The sequence below is a fragment of the Dipodomys merriami genome, unplaced genomic scaffold, assembly GCF_024711535.1.
Source record: "Dipodomys merriami isolate MVZ:Mamm:240054 unplaced genomic scaffold, mDipMer1.0.p SCAF_160, whole genome shotgun sequence".
Taxonomy (NCBI): Eukaryota; Metazoa; Chordata; class Mammalia; order Rodentia; family Heteromyidae; genus Dipodomys; species Dipodomys merriami.
Window position 1 is genome coordinate 2,145,795 of NW_027202938.1, and position 23,113 is coordinate 2,168,907.

Sequence of the window (23,113 nt, forward strand, 5' to 3'; positions counted from 1 at the left end):
TCTTTAAGGGACGGTATTTCCTAGAACCATTATGTAGGAAATTTTGTAGTAAGAATCAGACAGGATTTTCAGTACACTGGTAGATTTTGTCGTTAAATTCTCTTATTCCACCTCTCAAGGGTAATCTGAAATCTGTGAAACAGGCTACTACTATTCCATCTAGTATAACTCAGACTGGCACGGGAAACAGGCTTTGGAGATTCCCATTCGTACTCCAAAGTAGGGAACCACTGGAATGAAATCACCTTTATTCATTTCACTGGGCAGTGAGGACAGTGTTGTGTACTACACCTTCACAAGTTTGCCCACACCAAGATTCCCACCACTTCAGAACAATCTGTCCTGACTAATAAGATGCCCAGGTTCTCCTAAACCCCCACCGATGATGGATCGATTTCCCAATAAAGAGCAACAAAAGAAGTGGGTGGCAACCACCTCCCACGGAAGCAAGCCAGCACCCATCGAATCTGCTCGGCAGCCTTGCACGAGCTGGCTCCATCTTTCTCCTCCTCTCCCTTCCCTCCACCACTGCTACCCACTTTCAACCCCAACATCCTCCCTGCTACTGGGGACGCGAGAGCCTTCCCACGGGAATCCCGGGGAAAGTGGCGCTCGGAGAACCCGGGGAACAAAGAGGAGGGATGGAGCCCACGCTCAGGACCCGCGCGAGGGCCGGGCCTCGCCCGACTTGGGTCCCCCGCCCTCGCGACGACTCCCCAACACCGACCCGGATTCGACCCGGGGGATGGACGGAGGCTGGACCCGGGGGAAGAGGGGCCGAGACCCGACGCCGGGGTGCGGGGAGGAGGGGAGCCGGCGGGGCCGGGGGAGGGGGAGGCCCGGAGGGGCGGAGCTCCAGCGGCCGCGGGGCTTTGTGTCGCCGGGGCCGGGCTGGCAATTCTGGTTCTGCAGAGGAGGGTCGGGTGCCCGATGGGACGCCCCCCACAACCTGCCTCAACACCCCCCCCCTCCTTCTGTCCTCGGGATGCAGGCGAGAGAGGCGCGCCGTGCAGGGCGGGCCAGCCCGGGGCAGGCCGGCCGCGGGCCCCCGGGGCGGCGGGCCGCACGCCGAGGCTGGGGGGCGAGCGTGGGGGCCCCGGCTGAGCGGGCCGCGGGCCTCCACCCACCGCGTCCGCCCGGAACGGACGAGGATGCGGCCGGGCGCCCGCGCCGGCCCCTCCGCACCCTGCGCGGCCCCGGCCCCGGCCCCGGGCGCTCACCATCGTAATAGTAGCAGACTTTCTTCTTGCCGCCTCCCTGACTGTACGCCATGGGCTCGCCGGCCGCCGCCGCCGCCGCCTCCCGGCTCCGGCTCCTCCTCCCGCTGCTAGGGCTGCCGCCGCGGCTCGGCGGAGAGAGGACAGGACCGAAGGGCCGGCTGGGGGACCAGTCCTGCAGGGGAGTGCAGCTCGGCCGGAGGGCGGGAGGGGCCCGGCTGGACTCGGAACCGCCCGGCTGAGGCGCTGGGAGCGCGGAGCGGGGGGCGGCAGCGGCGCCAACGCGCGACACTGGGGAGGGGGAGGGGGCCGCCCAGCCACCTCCGGAGACCGGGTGCAGGCGGGACGCGTCCACTCTGGCCCCCACGGGGGTGGAAGAGAAAGAGGCCGCTCCTGGCTTGGGGAGAGAGTCCTGATAATGATGAGTAACTCGCAGAGGATGATTTTATAAGCAAGTCTTTAAATGGGGTAGAAAAGCAAGCATTGCCTCCGCTCGTAAGAGAAAGCAAGCTTGGAACCGGCTGAACCTCTCCCCCCTTGTATCTTCGCACAGTGGTTGCGCCTATCCCGCGCTTGCGCAGTAGGCGCCTCCACCGGCGTCTTGGCGGTCTGGACCCTCATGCTGCTCCCCTCCCCCACTGTCGCGAAGCTCCCACCGGAGTCCGCCACGTGCCCTGGGCGGGGCGGGGAGAGACCGCTCCGGGATCCCCGTGGGGACCCCCACCTCCCGGTTATTGCCGTTGGCCACAGTCCGCGGGGGGGGGGCTGATTTTCGTGTTTTTATGTTCTTTTTTTCTTTTAATTGAGTTCCTGGCCCAGTGCAGTTGTTAAGGGAAGAGCACGCCATCTGGATCTGAATTCGCGATGGTGGGATCCATTCATTTGTAAGAGAGATTCCAGCCTCTGGATCTATCATGCCTTTAACCCGTAACCTGTGAATAAGAAGCGCTTATTGTACGTTCCCCGCAATTGTGGAAAGTCAGTGCTGTTTCCATCCCTTCTTTTTTCTGTGGGGACAGATGAAAGAATTTGTTTTTTCTCTAATTGTCAAGGGCTAATGTCCAAAGGGGTGGGGCCTACATGGGTGTTGACCTCAGTCTCTCCAGACTCCGGATCCTATACCTGTTCCATCAAATTGCTGAAAAATTGGAGTCGAAAGCTAAAAAAAGCTTGGAAGTTAGAATTCCAGAATCCCTATATCCAGGATTTCAGCATTTATCGAGCATCTACCCTAAAGGCGGCTAGCAACCTTGCAGGTGAGGGGTGGAGGCTGACAGTCTGCATGCTGCACTCTTACCTGTAGACAGACAGACAAATCCCCTCATGTGAGCACTCTGTGCACCTCCTATCCCGTTCTCTCCCAGTGAGGCCATATAGAAGCACAAACCATTTAGAGCCATTAACAAAAATAGTCTTTATTTTTCTACTTGACTCCCAAAAATCTTAGGAGCACTCATACATAAAGCACAATTTCCTAGATTTCACCCCAAGAGATTCACAATAAGTCTGGAGGTATCCCTTGTTATATCCCCTCCCTGCCCCGAGTGTATTTTTAACAAGACTCCAGGTGACTGAATTAGAAGGTACAGAAATCACAGTAGGAGAAACACTAGCTTAGAGATACACGTTAATTACATAGTATTGACTTTCTAAGTTTTCTTATCAATTCCAAAGGCAATCTGGAAGATCCTAAGACTAATGTTTTTCCTAAGACAATAAAGTCTGAAATGAGACATCTTTCAGGAAAACTTCTTCCCTTACTCCTCTCTCAAGTGGATTTTTTGTGTTCTCCATGTGGCAGTAATACTTTGTGCCCCTCTAGCTCAACACTTACCATGTAACAGTTACTGGCTTGTCTGAATGGCCCACTGGGATAGAATTTCATAAGAAGAGGGAACATATATGTTATACCTTCCCACAAGTCACAAACGTTGTGTCTAAGGTGTTTATCTGTCAGTAAAATTTGGAGATTGATTCCTCATATGAATGCATAAGCTCATTAAGAAAATAGTTTTAAACAACTATAGGAATGTAAGGTACTATTATGATTAGTTTTAATAATTGTAACAATAACTATTGTATCAGTTAAGATCAAGCTTTAAATTTGTAAGAAGAGCCTGGATATAACTTTCAATTTGTTGTAGAACGTAGATATTATTTAATGATTTTTAAGTGAATAGAACATGTTACTCTTAAAAATCAGCATTGAAGGAGTTTTATATAGTCATAAGGAGCTAGCCATGAGAATTATGTCTTTAACCATGTATAATGAACTTGAAGCTATCAGAGGTGAATAAGGAATCAGTCACTGAGACTGACAAGCTTTACATCATTTATCATAGTCAAGCTCTTCTCTTTCAAGCCTTTTAACATATGGAGTTTTAGGCAATATACAATAGAAGGAAACAAGCTCAGAGCATTTAGTTGCTCTTCTGTCCATGGTAACTTTCATTTTCAGTTTTAAAATGCTTACTGCTCTGAGATTATTTCAATAAAATGATATGTTGGCTGGGTGATGGTAGTTCACACCTGTAATCCTAGCTTCTCAAGAGGTGGAGATCCAGGATCACAGTTCAAAGCTAGCGTAGGCAGGAAACTCATGAGACTCTTCTCTCCAACTAACCTCAAAACAACTGGAAGTGGAGCTATAGCTTAGTATTAGAGGGATATTTTTGGGCAGAAAAGCTCAGAGACAGTGTTCAGTCTGTGAGTTTAAGCCCCAGGAGCAATACACACACACACAAACACACACACACACAAACACACACAAATGATGTGTTAAATATAAACACACTATATAGATATGGGGATATGGGACTAGTTATAAAGCAACCACCTAAGCATATGCTAAAAATTAAGCCCCGTTGAAAAGTACAACAAATAGTTTACCTCTGTGTGTGTGTGTGTGTGTGTGTGTGTGTGTGTGTGTGTGTGTGTGTGTGTGTGTGTGTGTGTCTTAGGGTTTGAATTCAGGGCTTGGGCACTGTCCCTGTCCCTAAACTGCTTTTTCCTCAAGGCTAGCACTCTGCCACTTGAACCCTGGTTCTACTTCTGGCTTTTTAGTGATTAATTGGAGATGAGAGTCTTAGGGACTTTTCTACACAGACTGGCCTTGAACCAAGATCCTCAGATCTCAGCTTTCTGAATAGTTAGGATTATAGGCATGAGTCACCAGCACCCACCATACTTTTCAGTTTTTTCAAAGGAATTATTAGCTGGATGTGCTGACACATGCCCAGCACTCCAGAAGCTGAGACCAATAGATAAAGATACTGTAGTCAGTTTGGGCTACATGGAGAGACCTGGTCTCAAAGAATCAAGAAAGGAAAATAAATCTTAGAGAACACATTCTCTATCAGTTATGATAGGTAGATCATGTATGGATCTTGGTTCAAGCAACCAAGCAACATAAAACAGGAATTATTAGTGAGAGGTAGAGCTCAAGTGGAAGAATATTTTCCTAACAAGTACTAGGCCTTCACAAACACTAGTACCAAAAAAAAGTTTCCACTCTTAGAAAATTTAGACTTCTTATTGCTAAATTGTACATATAGTCAATTTGTTTTCCATAAAGTTGTATAGACGGTAGAGAAATAAAGTGACACATTAGGGTGTTGAGAACAGAGACAACCTCAAGCTAAATTCTAATCTCTGAGTAAGTATGGTGCCTATTTTTACACAATTCTACAAACTGTAACTCCCAAATCTGAACAGTAACACCAAAGTAAAGGATATTTAAAACTGTTCATTTGTGCAAAAATTCAAGTTGTCCTTGTTTATTAAAATTTTATTTTTAAATATAGCTCATCTATATGATTCAGTTGAGCTAAACATTTTAAGTCATTCCTGTTGTATAATTCATGTGTTTGTCCTTGACCTTAAAAACACAGTATGACTTTGACCTAATTCACCTCCTTGCCTAAATGTTCTAATAAGTTTTTTGATAGTGGCTAATCACTTTGTATGTGTACCTTAGCTCTTCTTTCCTATCTCAACATTTTAAACTTGCGAATTTGATAGCTGTTTCTCTGTATGCTAGCACCAGAGACACTGTATTTCTTGGCAGTTTGGCATTATAGAGATAAGATCACAACAGAGCATGGCTATCTAGAGAAAGAAAGATGAGGGCTTTGTCAACCAACTAACAGAATGTGAGGCAAAGCCACCAGACTAGTAATAAACATGATGACCAGGTTATATGGTTAACTGGAAAACAAATGTTACTCCTCTTTATTGACTCTTATTAAGAAATCAGTGGAGGGGTTTGAAACTGTGTATGAGGAAGTTTATTTTTTATTTTCATTTTTTATTCTTTTTGGTCATAGGGCTTGAACTCAGAGCACTTTTGGCTCAAGGCTAGCACTCTACCACTTTGAGGCATGGTGCACTTTCTGGTGGTTAGAGATAATAGTCTCACAGACTTTTTCTCTCCAGGCTGGCTTTGAACTGCAAGCCTCAGATCTCAGTCTCCTGAGTAGAGCAGTTAGAATTACAGGCCTGAGCCATCAGTACCCAGCAATGAGGAAGTTAATTTTAAGACTCATGATTTTTGTAATCTTCCTCCAAAAACTTTAAGCAGTACAGTCCTCTGTTGCTAACAAGAAAGCATAAGAGACAACAGTGTGACTGAACAGGCCACCATGCTTGCTACCCTGTGGTAGCAGGGAAGGTAACTAAGGTAAAAAAAGATCCAGGGCATAAGTTTCAGAGACAAGGAATGTGAAAGTAGAGAGAAGGTGTGAGAGGGCGGAGAACTGAGGCTCACGGATCAGTTCCTTAAATAGACCATAGAATTCCCGGGTGGCAGATTCCTATCCATCCCTAATGCATCCAGTTGTACCTGGATTAATGCCTCAGATCAAGTAGAAAGGTCAAATGGAAGGCTTATGGAGAAAGCCAGTGGTTTTCTAAAATTCTACCTGTTTATGGGATGATAGAAGTTTAGAGGTGATGATCCATGTCAATACTATAGATTGACCTCATCCTGCTATTTGGATGTTGATGGCCTTCACTAAATATAGTGTAACACAGGCTGGGAGCAATAAAGCCTGTGTCAAAAATGGTCATTGAGACTACATATTCATGTGAAAATTTGAGTTCTGGTGAGAGAGTAAAGTTAGATTGTTACAAGAGGCAGACCTGCATTGTTTTTGACTGTTCCTACATATTTTTGCTAAGTGTGCCAGATTGCACGTCTTATCTCTTTCCTGAGAATGAGCAGTGTCTGTTGCTAGGCACAGAGACAACTAAGTAGGTCAAGGGGACCATACCATGCCTATCATGTAACTTCTCGCTGTCAGGGGAAAGAGGACTGGCTTGTTTGCTGCTTGCTCGAGAAGTTTTGTCCCTCAATCTTGGGTTTCTCTCTTGCAATGCAATCCACTAAGCAAGCAAGCATCATTTGTGTTTATTACTTATTTCCCATGGGTTTTAGAGGCAAGAGAAAACTAGCATAAATGTGTGGGATACTTTTGCTGCTTGCTGTGCTGTGCTGTGAACAATAAATAGTCTCTGACCCAGAAATCTTGTGACCTGACCAGCATTCATGAATCTGTAAAACATTCACTTACTAGCTTGCAAGAAAAATAACATCTCCAGGGCTGGGAAGGTGGCTCAGTGGTTGAGCACTTGCCTTGCATGCTCGAGGCCCTGGGTTTGATTCCTCAGCACCACATAAGAAAAAAAAGCCAGAAGTGGCGTTGTGGCTCATGGTAGAGTGCTAGCCTTGAGCTGAAGAGCTGAGGGACAGTGCCCAGGCCCAGAGTTCAGGCCCCACGACCGGACCCCCCCCCCCAAAAAAAATAACATCTCCAATGCTTTCCAGTTCATTACAATGTAATAAAAAGTCATTCTTAGCAAAGAGAAATTTTTCTTAAAATGTTACCCCCCCAAAGATTTTTTAATGTCTAACTCACAATAAAACCTATCATTTTCTTTCTGACCATACATGGAAAAATGAGAGTATTCCTAGGAACATAAGAATTGGAAAAGTTTAGTTGGAAAACTCTATTGGGTTAGTAGTTAACAGGGAGAAATTGATATGCTTTTGTCCAACTCTTCTGCTCATGGGGCTCTCTCTCTCTCTCTCTCTCTCTCTCTCTCACTCTCTCTCTCTCTCTCTCTCTTTCTCTCTAGCCATTTTGCTCAAACCACACCTTCACTTCCAGCCTTGCCCCCTGCCTTTCTTTTCTAATTGAACTTTTCTTTATTTTCCTAATGTTCTAGTACTGTGCCCCTTCCTAAGTATTGTAACTTCTACCTGGGTCTCACGATCACTGAGAATGTTCTTTAGTGCTGCTAACTCTTTTTCTGAAGTAAAATTTCCACATTTTCTAGGGCACTAAACTCTTCACTATTGACTTAGTGGTGGCAGTACTGATCTTTCTTCTTTCCTCACATCTGTTCAGTGTGATGACCTGGTCATCATAAAGCTATCTTGTCTGAACTTAGTTTTATATGATCTCTTTTGGCCTAATATGTATTCAGATTTGTTAGCATGTTTTTTTTAAACAAAAATGTTAAAATAAAATCCAAACAGGGTGTTGCGGCTTACCCTCACATGGGTTGCTTTATAGCAACAGCCATCTTTCCATTTATCATAGTAGCTTAATTAGCCAAACACATATTCATTCCTTCTTAAACTTGAACAACCAGTTCAACTAGTTGCTTAAAAATCTGACATAAAATTATCTAAATTTACATAGCATTTCCTAACCCCCCCCTCTCTCTCTCTCTCCCCCGCTCTTAATAGTTATCCTCGACTGACTTTTGAATTATTTTGTAGCCTGATGCCTAAAGTTTTACTCATTTATTCACATTTAGATCTCTCCCTATATAAAATTATAAGGCAAGCATGGGGCAGCAAAATTGAAATACCCACGTAATTGAGTGACTTAACAGGAATTTTTCTTCTCACAATTCTGCAAGTTAGAAGTTCAAGATTAAAGTGTTTGGTGGTTGGTTTCTTTTAGCTTGCAGGTGATTACTATTCTCACTCTGTCCTCTGTCCTCATATGATTATCCCTCTCAGTTGTCTGTATCCTCTACTTGAATGGACCCCAGTCATATTTCATTAGAGCCCACCTTCACAACTCCATTTTAGCTTCATTGCTAAAAAGACCTATCACCAAATGTGATCACGTTTTAATATACTGGAATGTTAGGAATTCAACCTATGAATTTTGTGAGGGGGCAAAATTCAACCCCAAACAGTGAATGTATAACATTTGTCTTTGGATTTGAGATGATTGCTAATAAATGTCCACAGATTAATCTAGGCTTTGTAACATACCACAAATATATAGTAATTACTTTATAAAATGTATCACAAGGGCTGGGAAGGTGGCTCAGTGGTAGAGCGCTTGCCTTGTATGCATGAGTCCCTGGGTTCAAGTCCTCACACCACATAAGAAAAAAGAAAAAAGCGGGAAGTGGCGCTGTGGCTCAAGTGGTAGAGCGCAGCCTTGAGCTAAAGAGCTGAGGGACAGCGCTCAGGCTCAGAGTTCAGGCCCCATGACCGGACCCCCTCCCAAAAAAATGTATCACAATACCTTTCCTTAAGACTTCTTAGGCAAGAGTATATTACTATCCGATTCCTGGAGGCCAATTCTGGTTACGAATGGCATTTCAGAAATTTCTTTAAAAGACTATACCTAGCTCACAGAATTGAATAGGAAGCCAGAGGAACAGGCTTAGGAAATTGACAGGAAGTGACAGATGTGAGACTGAACCACAACTGAATATTTTCATATGAGGAGTCTGGTTACCATGTGCACGCTGGGAAATTTTATTGTTAGAACCATCACCCCAGAATCTGTAAGCACTTGACCCTGTTATTGCCAAGGCAGATTCTGAACAATTTCCTTCTCTGCATAATGCATTTCAGGATAAAAGCCCTGGTGGGCGCATCCAACAAACACTTGCCAGGTCATTTGTCCAACTGTGAGGAATCACCCAGAGAAAGTTCCTGGCCTTTTTGATGGGAGATGGAACTTTGGTAGTTGTCATAATACACCTTAGGCAAACTGCCCAAACAGAAGGGGTGGGGGGCGTCAAAATGCTCAGCAACTAAAACCATCCAGCTTATTTATTATTATTATTATTATCATCATCATCATCATCATCATCATCATCATCAATAGTTACTATACTGAGAAGGATCATGTTTCTTTACCTGAAAACTTTAACTTCCATTATAAAATTTTTAATTAGAAAATGAACCACTTCTTGATAAAATAAAGGAAAATCAATGATCAATATCAGATCCAATTTAGGTTATAGTTAATAACATTGATTATTTAACCTCTGCTAAAGTAAAAGAAAAATGGACATTTATAAAGAGTGCTTCCTTTAAATTAAATATCATGTATCCTTATTCATTTGTCCAATATTTACTTTTAAAAGCTTTTGATAGATAGTTACCTATGTTGGATTCATTAGAAGATAAAACTGAAGCATAAAGGACAAATCATGAAGTTTAAAGCTTAAAGGACGCAGCATAAAAGCATAAAGTTTTTGTCTGCTTAGCACCTTTTGCTTCTCTCTTCTTCTGATTCCTAGCACCCTGTTCTGCCCCTGTGTAAGGCCAGGGTCCTGGTAGTGTTGTAAATCATATGGTGTTCATCCTACATTGCAGGCATGTGCTTGTGATCCAAATTGCACCAGAGTATTCCCCTAAGACATTGCTGACAGAGCAAATTGGAGAGACTTATTCTATTTGCTCTTGGCTCTCTTCCTCGACCTTAAGGAGAAGCCTGTCTACACAAATAGCAATGGAGAGAAATGCAGAATTGAGTACAGAAATGGCAGATGGTAAGTAGGTAGGTAGGTAGGTAGGTAGGTAGGTAGATAACATTTGAGACTCTGAATCTAGCCAACCTGAAAGTTTGTAAAACCTCTACATTCCCCAGTTATAAGGACCAATACTTACCAGTTTTGCTTAAATAAGTTCCTTTGGATTTCTGTTACTTATGACCAAAGCAGCTTTGATTAGAACAAGATACTAGTTAGGATACTTTGGTCTGAATGAAACTGAAATTACAGCTCAAATAAAGGCTTAATAAAGGCTTTAGTAGTATCTCCCTCACAGGGAATCTGGAAAAGGTTAGGTAGGCCTCCGGTCTAGCTGGCTCAGCAGCTCACCAATTTTGATAGAGACCAAGTTCACTTTTCATATTACTACTGAAAGCCCCATCCTAAGGCTGGTATTGACTTAGACAATAAACTTCTTTTGCTCATTTAGTAGGAGAGAAAAAGATGAGTAGGGTGCATGTCTTTTTAATGAGCTTACTTGGCCAACTGGGCCCCAAGTCTATCCTTACCTAGTAACTCTGACCATAAGAAAGTCACACAGACTTTGGTTGGGAGCCTGTAACACTCTTCTTTATGCTAAGAATGGGTAATGTGTGTAGAGATATTGAACCCTTTAGGCCTTAGCTGCCATTTGTTCTCATGCAGAAGCCAACAATGGATCTGGCCAGTCATGTTGAACCAGAGTGGCCTCTTCCCTTTATCCCACAGAGTTACACAAGCACTATTGTTTTCTGTATTTGTCCCATTACAAAAAGAAGTTAGTGAGGGTTAAATTACTCCCCTTCCAGGAGACAGATTCAGTCTTTTGTTAGAAGCATGGCTCTATATGAGGCAGAAATGTATCTCTCACTAATGGCAAAGGTGGGAAGGAAGAAGGGGATGAATAGGAAACATGAGCATTGACCACAGATATGATATAAACATCAGTATAAACAGCAGATCATCCTTTATTAGCTATATAGAAACTTGTCAAAAGAATTGGTTGAAAAAGATATAAAATGGCTATTGCAAGTCAAGACAGAACACTAGAACATGCAGCCTGTCAAAATGGCATTAAGTTTCAGGTAAAGTATTATGGTGGACTTGGCTATTTTCCTTTTATGAACCATATGTCAATCTATGAATGTCTCTCATTTGAATACTGGGTAGGGCTATTTAACCTAAGCATGCCTCAGTTCTTGGTCTGTTTTACCTCAAAACTTCAGAATAATGAACTCAATCATGAGTCTTTGTCATGCAAGGCTACTAGGAACAGACAATTCTCTTTCGTAAACTACTTTGTTCAGCTTCCATAGCTTCTGCTTTTTTGATTTCTGGCTTCCTTCTTTGTCCTATCCATTATGCCTTCACAAATTTGTCTGGTCAACTGCCCCTCAAATTAAGTCACCATTTCGTAGGGTGGAGATATCACTATGGAATAGCTGTCCACCCAAAGCCTGTATCATCCAGCCCTTCCTGCATCTAGACGCAGCTTTGTGACTAGTTCTCATCAGCAAAATGAAGATGAGATTTATGTTACCTTCCAGATTGGACTTTTTAAAAGGCATCTGTGTTTTCCCTTCTCCCTTCTGTCTATATGGAGAGGCTTCTGTAGGTTTAGAGGATGATAGAACTAGAAGTTAAAGATGTTTAGGACTGGGGGTAGGGAAAGAGGGAGAAAAATGATATAACAAGTTGGACAAGAAATGTAATTACTGCCTTACTTATGTAACTGTCACCCCTCTGTACACAACTTGACAATACAATTTTATAAAAAAATTTAAAAATATATAAAAAAGATGTTTAGGGCTGAATACCGGTCACTCATACCTTTAATCATAGATTCTCAGGAGGCTTGAGATCCGGTGAATGATGGTCCAAGGCAGCTGAGGCAGAAAAGTCCACTAGACTCTGTCTCCACAATTATCAGCTAAAAATTAGGCAGGACTGCAAGTGTGGCTAAAGTGGTAGAACATCAGCCTAGCAAGTGCAAGAAAGACCCAAGTGTCACCAGAAAGAGAAAAAGGTTTGGATTTTTCCAGGCAGAACATTTTCAAGGACTGTTAACTTGGGTGGGAGCAAAGCCACTTAAGTCTTAGAGTAACAACGTCTAGCTAGCAGTATCCTGAGTGATACTTAATTGACTTTTACTTCCTTCACACTCTTGCCTTAAATTCTGTCTCCTGCTGTTTCCCCAGTTACCTCTGGAAGGGTCTCTGTGACTTCTTTCAATGCAGCATAAACACTTTGGTGCTAGGCGGTAGACTGGCATTTCTTACCTCACCTTTGTAGTAATGCCATCCATTCAACCTTTCCTAGCCAAGTACTCAACACACAAGGCTGGCCACTGACATCATTATTTAGTTTGCTGTGCTTAAGGATAGAATATGAGAATGGGGGCTGGAAAGGTGGCTCAGTGGTAGAGCATTTGCCTTGCATGCCTGAGGCCCTGGGTTTGATTCCTCAGCACCACATAAGCAAAAAGAAAAGACCCGGAAGTGGCGCTGTGGCTCAAGTGGTAGGGCGCTAGCCTTGAGCTGAAGAGCTGAGGGACAGCGCCCAGGCCCAGAGTTCAGGCCCCACGACCGGACCTCCCCCCCCCAAAAGAATATGAAAATGAAAGGGAATGTCAGCATGGATTTTGTATCTATGGCAGCCATAGGAAATGTATGAAGTCTTGTACCCCCATCTCCCAGCCGAAACACTAATCCCCCCTCCCTTGTCCTTTCCCTATGTAACACATGGTTCATTTATCCCATTCCCTGGGATGTGTGGTAGCTGAGGGAGATCTGGCAAAAAGCCTCAGGCCCCAAAGAGAACCCATCCCAGAATCTCTAATACTCACATTTATCCCAGGTACAATGTTTCCAGTTTGTTAAACCATTTTTAAAAATCATGTGACAATTTACTGATGATTCACTTTAGAGCTTTGAAAAAGAAAGCCCTTCTATATTCCTGAAAGCTTTCCTACAATTTTTAATGGTTTTTTTGTATCTCAAATATCATTATGTAATTGGTTATTTAAAGTCAGTACATGTTTGCAGGCTATCTAAAAAAGAACTTCCTTTTCCATAAAGCCTTCAAAGTTTTTTTTTGCCACTTATTAAATTTACAGCTGACTCTTTCAAAACTGACTGTAACCTTCCCTCAGTACAACAGCAGAATGTGAATTTTTGGAAGGCAGTAGTATGCTTTCTTAGGCAAAGTTTCCATTTCATGACCAACTCTAAGACATTGCCAAAAAAATGTATATGGCTAAAATAATTTCACAAGTCCTTCCTTTCCGCCTTTATTCCTTTCTACCTTCTTTCTCCTTCCCTCCCTCACTCCCTCCCTATCTTCCCTTCCTCCTTTTCTCTCTTCCCTATCTTTCTTTTGATTTTCACCCCAGGTTTAATGCACTTGTCTCTATCAGATACCAAATGCTCTACCTCTGAAGTCCTCTATCTGATCACAAAAATGTATATCTCAAGATAATACATTTTAGCAGTGGTAGAACTGTTTGTGAGACATTCTGAGTTCCATAGCAAAGAAACTGAGGAAAAAGGCCCCAGTAAAGAAGTACCAGAATGTAGCATTTCCTTGGGGCAGAAAACATGAGGGAAAATAGCAGTAAGCAAACTTGGCCTTTTATTTGTCTGTCTGTCTGTCTGTCTGTCTGTCTGTCTATATTTTTCTATGTAAATGTTTTGGTGGTAATGGGATTTGAAATTAGGACCTTTTGAAGAATAAAAGCAACACATACAGATAACAACTGTAGCAATAAACCTCTTGTTTTCCTGTAAAAGGAGGCTCATATTTAGAACATCCCAATAGAGTCACATCACCTGACACGAAGTGTAAATACCAGAATGCAGACATGTCTCTTAAATAGTGCTAAGTAACTTACTATCATGGGAAATTGAAAAATAATATTTTTAATGTCCAAGCAGTTTATCCTGTCAATATTCTTACAAGACAGATAATAAAAGCAAGGTGCTGCTTGGTCCAGATACAGCCAGGGGTCTGATAATCCACTTGACTGGAGACATCTTTGTCTTGAGAACAGAGTGTGTGATTCTTCTCCCTTCTGGTAGCTTCATTCTATCTGGGTCAGTTACCTGTCACTGCTATCCACACATCTCAGCCTTCTGAGCAGCTAGGATTCCAGGCATGAACTATCCACATCTGTCTTTAAGCAATAAATAAATAAATAAATAAATAAAAAATTAAGAGTTGAAGCAGAGCCAAGTAGAAACACATTTTCCTTCTTACTAGCATATAATATAATGTTTATAGTCAGACACGCAGGACCTCTGTCCAGGGATATTTTAAAGCACCATTTTGGAAGAGCTTCATCCAATCACCTGTGTTGATGGGTTAAAACAAAGATCCCTAGGTCTCAAGGCCGTGGCGGTGGGAGAGGAGATAGACATTGGTTTTTAGCAGCTCACTCGATTTGTCTGCCCATTGCTGCCCAAGGAGTCTTGCCCTTTGCTCTTTCAGTAAAGGCAAGGGTATTTTTTTTTCCCCTGAACAATCCCATTCAGTTCACCACTCAGAGGCTCTTCTCATTTCTCCCAGCCGAGGTCACTCTCAGCCTGCTTCTTCTAGCTCTGGGCTGCCTGCCTGCCTTTGCCAGCTTGCTCTTGGCTCTCCGGTAATACTGCAGAGAGCACTGTGCTTTCCCAACCTCCTCTTCTCTCCCTCAGGGTACAGGCCTTGGTCTGTCTGCATTTATATTTTACATTATATTTAAGGGGAGGCAACCACTATAATTCTCAGCTTTAAGCCAATTAAAAAAGAAGAAATCACCACCACTAAACTATATAGCAGATGAGGTCTGTAGTCCTTTTATCCAGGATTTCAAACAATGAAAAGGTCAACAGCAGGTGGGGCCCATGGCCAACAAAGCTTCTACACTTAAGAGAAATATCACTTAGCTAAAAATGTCAATTTTACCTTTATGATGTTGTTTTAGTTTAAAAAGATGAGAGCTCTATTTTATTTTTTAAAAATCCAACTGTTTCTGTTCCTGGAATTTTACTTTTGTAGCACTGATGGAATTCCTAAGAACTTCTTACTCAATTGTAAAAATAAATTAATATCATTGTCTCATCAGTTCATTGTCTTTGTGGATGAAGTTACTTGGTAACACATGTCTTACTGAGAAAAAGAATTTGTGTTTTGGGCTGGGAAGGTGGCTCAGTGGTAGAGTGCTTGCCTTGCATGCATGAGTCCCTGGGTTCGATTCCTCAGCACCACATAAGCAGAAAAAGCCGGAAGTGGCGCTGTGGTTCAAGTGATAGAGTGCTAACCTTGAGCTAAAGAGCTGAGGGACAGCTCCCAGGCCCAGAGTTCAGTCCCCATGACTCCCCCCCACCAATTGTGTTTAGTTCAGTAGAAAGAAAAACTCCTCTAAAAATAAATTTTTTAAAAACACTAACCACTTTGATTTTGGATCTCCACCTATGTTTTATGTGGTTGATTAAAAACATTCTGGTATCCAGGATTTCTGTGCCAGCTTTCACTTATTACCCCTCTCTTGATTATAAAGCTTGTTATTTTCAAATATTTTGTATCCATTCTCCCAGTCTTTAGAAGGGAAAATAATAACCCTAGCAATAGAAACTCACTGTCACTAGAGAATTATCAGAAAAATGAGACTGGTAAGAAAGCTAATGGAAATGTTAGAATTGAGAAAGTGGAATGAAAAGGCAAATGTGAATCCGAAGAGCAATTGGCAAGAGGAGAAAATGTAGAGAAGAAGACAACTGATCACTAGAAAACCCATGGGTGGGAGGTAATGCATCCTCATAAGAAACAGATGTTAATTGGTACACTACACTCTGCGCAAGGGGGTCACACAAACAGTAAGAATCCACAGATTTAAATGACAACAACAATAGGTCCCTGTCTCTTTCCCTAGCTATGACCACAACACTCTAGGAAGTAAAATCTTTGTCACAGCCTCATCCCCAAATGAGACACATATTTTACCCTACATGACACTTTGTAGGTAAAAATAAATTGGAATAAAATCCATTTCTATAAGCACAGCCTGACACTTTTAGAAATCTGAATTTCAGGCCAACTTTGAGCAAAAAGCAAATATGGAAAAATCATAGTATAAGAAAAAAATTCCACAAGGAAAGAAGACCAAATAAAGGCTTAACAATTTCTGATGTTTCTCTGCAAATACAGTTAATCCTTAGTCTATTTTTAATCACAATCTGAAAGTGGAGAGAGAAGCCTGTGTGACTCAGTGGTAGAAAACCTTCCTTCCTTCCTTCCTTCTTTCCTTCCTTCCTTCCTTCCTTCCTTCCTTCCTTCCTTCCTTCCTTCCTCTTTCCCTGCCTTTCTTCTTTCGTCCCTCCCTCCCTCTCAGCCTCCATCTTTCCTTTCCCTTCCTTTTTCCTTCTTTCCTTTTCTTTTTTTCTTAGTACTAGGAGTTTGAACTCAAGGCCTCACAGGAGTAGAAAGATCTTGGTGGTAGAAAACTAGAAGCAGCTGCCATTTCTTTTTACTAGGAGTTTCATGTCTTTATTATGTTACAGAGTAAAATGGAATCTTAACTAACGGACACATCTATGCATACAATTCTTGGCATAATTCCTGCATTTTCAAGCGCATGCTACCTTCCTTTTTGAAAGTTATTTTTTACTGCATGGTGAAGACAAAACACCCTTGGTGATAATCAGTAAGGATGCTGCCATGGGGGCAGGTAGTTTTCTATGGACTTACAGTTTCATTTCCAGCAAGTGACAATATAGTTCAGTCGAAACTCTTGGCTACCCTCCATTCAGGAGGGATGCAGTAGGCAAATTGTTTTCTCCTCCATTGTGTCTCCTTGTCTGCTGTCATTCATGGAATATGTGTGCCACAGGATGAAGACATCACTGTGGGTCATTCCTGCCAATAGGTAAAATGTTGCATTTTGAGCCTAGATCCCTAATTTATATAGTTGGACACCCTCTTGGTTTCGTTGCCCAAAGCGCAAAGCAAAGTTCTCCAGGGCTAAAATGGTAGTGGCGATTGTCTCTGTCTCCTTAGGCCATTAGGAACTCATCCATCTGTCAAGCCTGTGGCAGGACACAGTCTGACTTCAGGCACCAGTTTTGATGATATGTGCCTTACAACAGGTATTCCAATTGCCAACTCTTTGGGAGGTGTAATATGTACCAGGGCAGTACTGGTACCAAGTGAAAAATGGGGCTTTGCCTTTGCAACCTTGTCTACTGTGTCTTTGAACATCATGGATTTTATTTTTTCAAAGAAAATTTTAGTCATTTATGGGATTTTCTACAAGGCAGAGTGCTTTGATAATAGCCCATTCAAAAAGGGAAAGCTCAATTCCAGGTTCCTGCTTTGCTTTAAAAGAAAGCGCAGCAGCATTAGTTTATTATTGCATAGTATTTTAGGGATACTTCCTCTTCAGGGATCCATTTTTAGGTGTCATGCTATGGCTCTCTCTTCTCCTTTGGAGGCTGGGTGGGAGGGAGGCTTGCTGATAGGTTCCTGCCAGACTTCTCACAGTGATAAATGAGATTTTCACTTTTCACATTCACACAGTAACTGCAGGAAGAGCCAGGAAGTGGAGTGAGGGGGTGGAGTTGAAGCTGACAGATTGATGAAGATAAGGAGAAATGAATTTGGAAAGGGAAGGCGGAGCAAACCCATGTAGAGTTGTAAAAACCAGAAAAGCAATTCTAAATTGGATTTAGAAATGGCAGAATGACAAGGTGAGGTTTTCTAGAGGGAGAAAGTTTCTAAGCTGCTACATCTGAGGCAGCCTGAAATTTCTGAAAAGTGGAAATTACAAAAAAACACTAGAGAATTGTAATACTCCCCATCCCCCCCACCAAAAAAAAATGATAAGGAATTGATAAGGTTCCCTGGAGAGACCAGCCTAGCACAGTTTCAACCGATGGCATTTACTTGATTGTGTGTTGTCATTTGTGAAATGTGTGAATCAGGCTCAAAGTCATGAAGAATTGATCACAGGGAGCCTTTGCATGAATCTGAGAGTTCAACATTCCTTGTTCCTGGCTTCAGACTCCCTGATATTTACTTTTTGGCTTGCATTCCCTGTGTCACTCTTCATTGGCTACTGAAAATTATAGATGATCTATCCTCTTAAAATCTCACTACCTTACATTGTCTCCTTCTCACCTAAAGTAGGCATTTGTTGGTGGTGGTGGTTGTGGAGCTTAAACTTAGGGTCTACACGCTGTCGTTGAGCTCTTTTTGCTCAACGCTAATGCTTTAACACTTTGAGCCCCAGCTCCACTTCTGGTTTTCTGGTGGTTAACTGGAGATAAGAGTCTCACAGACTTTCCTGCCTGTGCTGACTGTGAACTGTGATCCTCAGATCTCAACCTCCTGAGTAGCTAGGATTACATGCATGAGCCAAGTTTGAGGTCAAATTGGTCTAGACAGTGCAAACCAAATTAAATAAGTAGACAAAAGTCCTCCAAACTCCAAACTAACTAACCAACTAACCAACCAACCAACAAGTAAATAGATTTTAATTCATAGAAGTTGGTGAAGATTCTGTCTAGTGGAATTGTTTTGACTTAAGAAGCTAATCACTCCATCTGAGCACCAGGGACTCATACCTGTAATCCTAGCTACTCAGGAGACTTGGATCTGAGGGTTGTGTTTGATGCCATCCCAGGCAGGTAAGTTCATGAGACTCTTACCTTAAATTAAGCACCATAAACAAACAAAAAACTGGAAGTGGAGTTGTGACTCAAGTGGTAGAGCACAGCCTTGAGCAAAAGAAGCTCAGGGACAGCTCCTCAGGATCTGAGTTCAAGCCCCAGAACTGGCACAAAGAAAAACAAAAACAAAATACAACCCAAGAAAACAACAATAAAATAATTCTTCCTAGAACATCTCCCAGTAAACTTTGAGATCAAGGTCTATCTGCTCTGCAGATCCTTAGCAGGCTAATTATGTCTTTTGGCTGTAGAACAAGATTAGGTGTTAATTAAAAAAGAAAAGCATGGAGGAAGGGGATATTCATGAAATATCAGTGTCATTGTCTTTCTAGCCAATTGTTTTGTCCTACCCAATTATGTTACTATTCTCAGTAGTGTCATAAGAAATACTCAAAACACATGAGAATTTATCCTACACTTTATTCTCCTCCCCACCGTTACTTCTAGAAATTAGCTGGGGTTTTTTTTTGACCATATAATACTCAGTAGTTATGCAATCATCTCTTATTATCATTCTACGGCTTTAATTAATGGTCTTGTTAAAATTGCTATTATATTTGTTTCTATTGAAAATATAGGATTTATGAAAATGTTCTTAATTTTTAATAATGTTTACTCTTTGATATTATTTATTGAATAAATTACTATTAGTAGGTGGTAATTACAGGGTATAAAATGCAAATGTCTATGATGTAAAATAAATGTATTTTTAGATGAAATTTAAATGCTTGTTGTTGATTGGCCCTTTTCCTATAGAATGAAAGAAATATCCCACTTAGATTAATCAATGCACTTAATTAAGAAGTCCTGATGGCATCATAAGTTAACAATATAGAACAATAATGATAGGGCCAGAGTGAAAACACTGAATAGGGACAGAATAGACTGAGATCAAGTTGTTTAACATATGGGAATGGTCAATGCTCTTCTCCTTAAGAAAATGGCATTCCTGGATCTTGGGGAGATAAAGTCTTTCAGATTTTTTATTATATTAATAATTTGTATTTTTTGCCATCAATGATCCTTCAAACATTTTTCTGTTATGTTTTTAATATTTTAAGTCTTTGATATTTGAAGTATGACTTTCAAATCTAACCATCTATTTATTGAAGCAGTTTATTCTATATGTATTTAATAGCCAATATGCACTCCTGATAAGCATGACAGAATTTTTTTTGTTTATCACCATGGGGCTTGAACTTGGGACCTGGTTTTAATCATCAGTTTTCTGATGGTTAATTGGAGATAAGAGGCTCACAGACTTTCCTCCCCAGACTGGCTTTGAACTTCAATCCTCAGATCTCAGCCTCCTGAGTAGCTACAATTACAGGTGTGAGCCACCAGTACCTGTCCAAAATATTTCTTAGCATACTGTCTTTATACAATTTCAGTTGAAGTCAAAACCATTTATCAGTTAGTTTGTATACCCTTTTTTCCCCTGGTGTATTGTTGAGACTATCTCATTAATTCCATTAGTCTCTCTGATATTTTTAGGGGATACTAGTGTTATAAACACTTTACCTATCATCTCTGTGGTCTTCCAACGTTTCCCAAAGTAATGTTGCTATCAGATGCTCATTTGCATTTCCAGCGGTGATTCAGGGGGTTCTGATAATGCACTTGTTTTACCTGTATCCCAGCATGCTTCATGGCTAACAGAATCTAGATTTAGTCAAGTCAAGAAGGCATCCATTTCAGGAAACATGAACCCCTTCTCAACCCTAAAGGATGACCTATCATTGGATTTATGCCTTTCCTTTTCTTTGCCTTTGATTATTTTCATGGGTATGTTACTGAGCTCTAGCAACAAAAATGAAGGAAAGTATGACGATTTAAACCAATATGGCAAGTGACAAACTTTGACCAGTTTTCACTGATGATGAGACTGATGGGGGAATTCTTATGGAATATTTTCTTTATTTTTAGAAAGTCCTTGTACCCTGAAGGTAGCCCCTGCAATCTGCTTGTCAGCCATTACAGGATGTGGAGAATGAGTCTTGGATAGGCAACTAACTAGCTCTTCCAGAGTGTTCTATGGCCTACTTTGACCCACTTTACAGTTCACATTTTCTGACCTGCAAAAGTGCTACAGTAAAGAAGACAGGATTGTGGAAAAACATCCCTGAAGACTATCCAGCTCTCTCTGACTTTACTCCATGCACATTAAGCAGATTTCTATTGATTAATTAGGCTACCTAACTACCTCGTTCGGGTAGGAAGTGCCCTGCATAGCTGACTGATATAATTAATGCATTAGAGAGGTGTATTACATGTTGTAAATTAATAAATTCACGATCTGACCTCACATACCAGTCTCATGAGTGTAATTAGGGTAAATAATTTGTTCATCATTCATTCAGCACTTTCTTTGTGCTGACACTATAAGAGGGGCTAAAAGTACAAACATAGATAGGCTGATTCCTGGTCAGTGGGCTTCTCTAGTAGGTGTAAAGAGGCCTAAAGGCAGAAACTACTGTCAATATTCTGGGGTCATGTCTCAGGCAGTGGGCTGTGTATTCCAAGTTTCCAGCTCCCTGGTACCTTCCTGTGATCTCATTTCCTAGAATTCTTGCCCTTACTCATTCTGTTCTAGCTGTACCAGTCCACAAACTCTTGGAGCAGAATTGTTCCCAAAGGCTTCAGTATTAGTTTTTCTGGCTAGCTACTGAAGACTTTCCTGGAACCAGATGAGGTGGCAAGTGGGTTAGCTGAAGATATAGTTTGGTTCCTTTGGTTTATTGCTCTTTTTGTTAAAGCTCATTGCTTCTGAGTCTTATCACATATACGAAAGGACCACTGCATTCTATAGGGGCCCTGATCTTGCACAGTGACCTGGTGTTTGATATATTTTAGCCTGACTCAGTTGTAATTTGTTGAAGTCCTCGTTATATCCAGGTGTCTCCAGTGGAGAAATGGACTCCTCATCTCTGCACGTGGTCATACCAAGATTTGTACCATCTTTTTTTTTTTTTTTTTTGTAGGTAATGGGGCTTGAACTCAGGGCCTGGGCACTATCCTTGAGCGGTTTTGCTCAATGCTAGCACTTTACCACTTTGAACCACAGCTCCCCCTTCTGCTTTTTTCAGGTGGCTAATTAAGATAAAGGTCTCACTGACTTTCCTGGCTGAGCTGGCTTGGAACTGTGATCCTCAGGTCTCAACCTCCCAAGTAGCTAGGTTTATAGGTTTGCTCCACCAGCACATAGCTCTTGTACTATCTTTTGAATAGGACAATGCACAGTCCTAAACCTCCTCTCATGGGTTTGATAAACACTGGTATCACCAAGTTTCATTCCCCCCACTTCTCCAGATCTTCCACTGAAAAAGAGCAGCCATGCTTTTCCAACCTTTGCTCCCAAGGGTAAGCTCCTTTAAGGCAGGCCATTTTTAAGTTTTGCTGCATGGATGTAGTTTTAACCTTTTTGAAAGCATCAAGGCTTGTTTTGGGGAAGAGGTGAAGTATACTAAAGACAATAGCTTCTTTCCTAGTCTCAACTGAACCACTGTTTAGGTCAGACAGTTTTCTAGCTGGTTTGGATTTTTTTTCAGTCCATTAAAGGAAAGGCTTTGATTGCTTTTTACAGCAGATCACTAGGCAAGAATCTGCACTATAGCGCAATGACTGTGGTTCCTTTATATTGGACTGTGTCAGTGGAAGAAGACCTTGAGCTGGGAGCAGCCCATTTGGTGCTTCACTTTCCCAACCACACCAGGAACTTTATATTTTACACTTCATACTTTATCTACCACAGAGTCCCAGGGGGACACTCAGGTAATTGGCTCTTGTTTACTTATCCATTTCACTGTATCAGACACTAGCAGCCACAGATCTGCAAATAATGGGGTGGGGATAGGGAAAGGCTTCTGTCTAGGAGAAGAAATCTCTAGGAAACCTCTTTTTCCTGTGGGAAAATCCTCCGTCTTCAAACTTCCATACCTAGTAGAGGAATAAGAAAGTAAATTATAGCTCAGGACCATTTCACTGGGTCTGTGAGTTATTATATGAAATAATCTTAGAATGAACCCCATAATGTGTGATCAGGGAGAAAAACAACTAACACATTCTTTCTGTTTTTCTTTGTTTGTGTGTTGTACTTGGATTTGAACTTACAGCTTTGCACTTATTAAGCAAGTACTCTACCACTTGGGCCACACCTCTTACCCCACCTTCCCTCTCACCCCTGCTTTTTTTTTAAGCTTATTCAGAAAGGGCCTCAGATGTTTTTGTCCAGGGCCAGCCTTAGGCCTTGATTTTCTTAACCTATCTCTGTCATGGAGCTGGGATGACAGGGGTGAACAAGGCTCAGCTTATTGATTGAGATGGAATATTATAAAATTTTCGCTTTGATTGACCTCAAATCACAGTACCCCCAAGTCTACACCTTTTAAGTTGCTAGGATTATAG

General features: G+C 41.8%; 1 protein-coding gene and 1 long non-coding RNA gene across 2 annotated transcripts in view; one reads left to right on the forward strand and one right to left on the reverse strand.

Moving 5' to 3' along the window:
• Positions 1–1,383, reverse strand: part of Hdac2 (histone deacetylase 2) — a 30,550-nt gene extending 29,167 nt beyond the window's left edge. Inside the window, exon 1 of the mRNA XM_070024775.1 lies at positions 1,221–1,383. Within this exon, the coding sequence (XP_069880876.1) occupies positions 1,221–1,272 (52 nt within the window). The 5' untranslated portion in view covers positions 1,273–1,383. The remainder of the gene's footprint in view (positions 1–1,220) is intronic.
• A 550-nt stretch (positions 1,384–1,933) lies between these two features.
• LOC138828678 (uncharacterized) overlaps positions 1,934–23,113 on the forward strand; it is a 55,820-nt gene continuing 34,640 nt past the window's right edge. The window contains exons 1-2 of the long non-coding RNA XR_011372301.1: positions 1,934–2,101; positions 2,270–2,473. This is a non-coding gene — a long non-coding RNA (uncharacterized lncRNA). The remainder of the gene's footprint in view (positions 2,102–2,269; positions 2,474–23,113) is intronic.